Source organism: Octopus bimaculoides, chromosome 2 (genome assembly GCF_001194135.2).
Source record: "Octopus bimaculoides isolate UCB-OBI-ISO-001 chromosome 2, ASM119413v2, whole genome shotgun sequence".
Lineage (NCBI taxonomy): Eukaryota > Metazoa > Mollusca > Cephalopoda > Octopoda > Octopodidae > Octopus > Octopus bimaculoides.
Window position 1 is genome coordinate 93,795,447 of NC_068982.1, and position 2,268 is coordinate 93,797,714.

A 2,268-nucleotide genomic window follows, 5' to 3' on the forward strand; every position below is an offset into this window, starting at 1 on the left:
TATGGACGACTTGCTCCGAAACACCACCGAGTGGGGAACGCTTCTCAAAAATAACCTGCAGTTGTTTCCTTCAAAATTCCTACATGCTCGAAATGTACATACATCAAGATATATTAGTAGAAAATTTCACGAAAAAATATTCATTTTCCTGGAAGTTAAGAAGAATTTAAATGGACTCTGTTGGAATTTCCGAAAATTGTCCCCCACCCCCATTCCAAAACACTTTCACCGGAAATTTTTGTATATTCGGATTCTACATAGTAAATATTATATGCATAGAAAATTTCATTAAAAAATATTCATTTTTCTGAAAGTTATGACCTCCCAAAGTCTGGGGGGTAAAACCCTGTAGTTATGCCGATATTGTTATGTTACTTCTGAGTATTATAATATACAATGCTGGCAGGCACTTCATTTACAGAGTTACCTTTGGTAATATCAGTTCTGATGCTTTTATGTGCATAATTTTATTGTGTGTCCAGTCATTTTCATCTTTTAAATACAGTTAGGAGATAGTATTTACAGGTGTCAGATTCTCCTTATTTATTTAGAATATTTTCTTTAATGTGATCTTAACTATTCATAAATTAGTTTTATTTTAGAGATTTCTAAATAAATTTTTCTGGTATGAAAGATTTCATCATATATTTCTATATCATTTATTTTTCAAATATGGAATGTCAGCATAAGTTGAGTCTACTGGTAACCATCACTAATGCTACATAGTTACTAAGCACTTGTGATTATTTCTGAATCCATAAACTTTTTTAATACAGTGGCTATGTGGTTAAGTAGTTTTGCCTTCCAACCACATTGTTCCAGGTTCTGTCCCACTGTGTGACACGTTGGATAAGTGTCCTCTACTATAGCCCCAGGTGACCAAAGCATTGTGAGTGGATTTGGTTGATGGGAACAGAAAGGAGTTAAATGTCTGTCTGCCTGTCTTCTTGTCTTAATATTGCATGATAGTTCTAAAATGAACTTCTGTGAGAACACATCCAACCACAGGGAAATATTACCTTTTTTGCAGAACCAGTGAGGGTGCCAGGAAGGGCATCTGGTTGTTGAAGCTCTCTTTCCACAAATTTTGTCTGATCCATGCAAACATGGAAGAGTGACTGTTCGTTGTGATGAACATATTAAGATGAAATTTTTCTTTGCTGTTTTTAATTCACTGAATTGCAAACTTCTCATTGTTTTCATTTTTCTCCTTTTTGCAGAGTGATGAGGAGTCCAATTCTGTATCAAAGGAAGAGAATGAAAGTGATGACAGCACAGTAAGTCTAGTTGTTTTCTCACTTCAGTATTATTGTAGTAAAATAGTATCTAACATTTGTTGGTATGCATGTATGGGATATTTCAACTAAGTGGGTTTCTTTTTTCTTTTTTGAACTGGACTCTGGAAAACAATTTTTGTATCTTGCAATAATTTTCATTGTTAAAATATAAGATATTGATATTCACTCACTACAAAAAGTGAATAAAAAATTTCAGTTATTTCTCTTTTTTTTTTCTCCCTCTCTCACATACACACACACCAGCAACATTACTCTTTCTGTCTCTTTACACTCACACATGAAAACGCAATTCACATATACACCACACATTCTGTCTTGCATACCCCATCAAACATACACACACTCACACACACACACACGCACACCAATTCTTTTGCTTCAGGCAGACTTCAAAAGAACTTCACTTATACAATCATGCGCTCTCTGTCTCTTTTGCTTTCACGCCGACTTCAAAAGATCCCCTTTTCCCCCAACCCCATATTAAAAAAATAAAAAATTCTTATGCAAACCCACAAACCTCTTAAATGTAAATAAACACAAGTGGTCTATAAGTGGTTTGCAAGTGACAATCATGTGTTCCCCTATTGAAAGATCACCCAATGTTTTAATGATTAGACAGAAGTCCAATAGATTAGCTCTCAGAAACAGACTACGTACAAATTCATTCTTCACAACTCCTGAAGCTGTTTTCTGACGAGGGGGCAGTCAACAAATTTTCATACAGATGGAGGCTTATATCAAAACAGAGGACCCGAAATGATAAGGTTAAGAAACACTTTTTTAGATTATGCCTAACCGAAAACAATCACAACCACATCATCCAAACAGACTGGGTGAAACCAGACTTCGCTGCTAGTGCACATATATGTGTATATACATACGCATAATGCACATGTGTGTATATACGTACGCATAATGCACACGTGTATGTACGTATATATAATGCACACGTGGTATAATACATATATAT

The 2,268-nt window shown here is 34.9% G+C and overlaps 1 protein-coding gene across 10 annotated transcripts in view; it reads left to right on the forward strand.

Annotated features, from left to right (window-relative positions):
* The window catches only part of LOC106871763 (protein phosphatase 1 regulatory subunit 12A), a 216,364-nt gene that overhangs the window by 143,258 nt on the left and 70,838 nt on the right, over positions 1–2,268 (forward strand). For all 10 annotated transcript variants that reach the window (XM_052978463.1, XM_052978462.1, XM_052978465.1 and 7 more), the window contains one exon: positions 1,221–1,277. In XM_052978463.1, the coding sequence (XP_052834423.1) occupies positions 1,221–1,277 (57 nt within the window). The remainder of the gene's footprint in view (positions 1–1,220; positions 1,278–2,268) is intronic.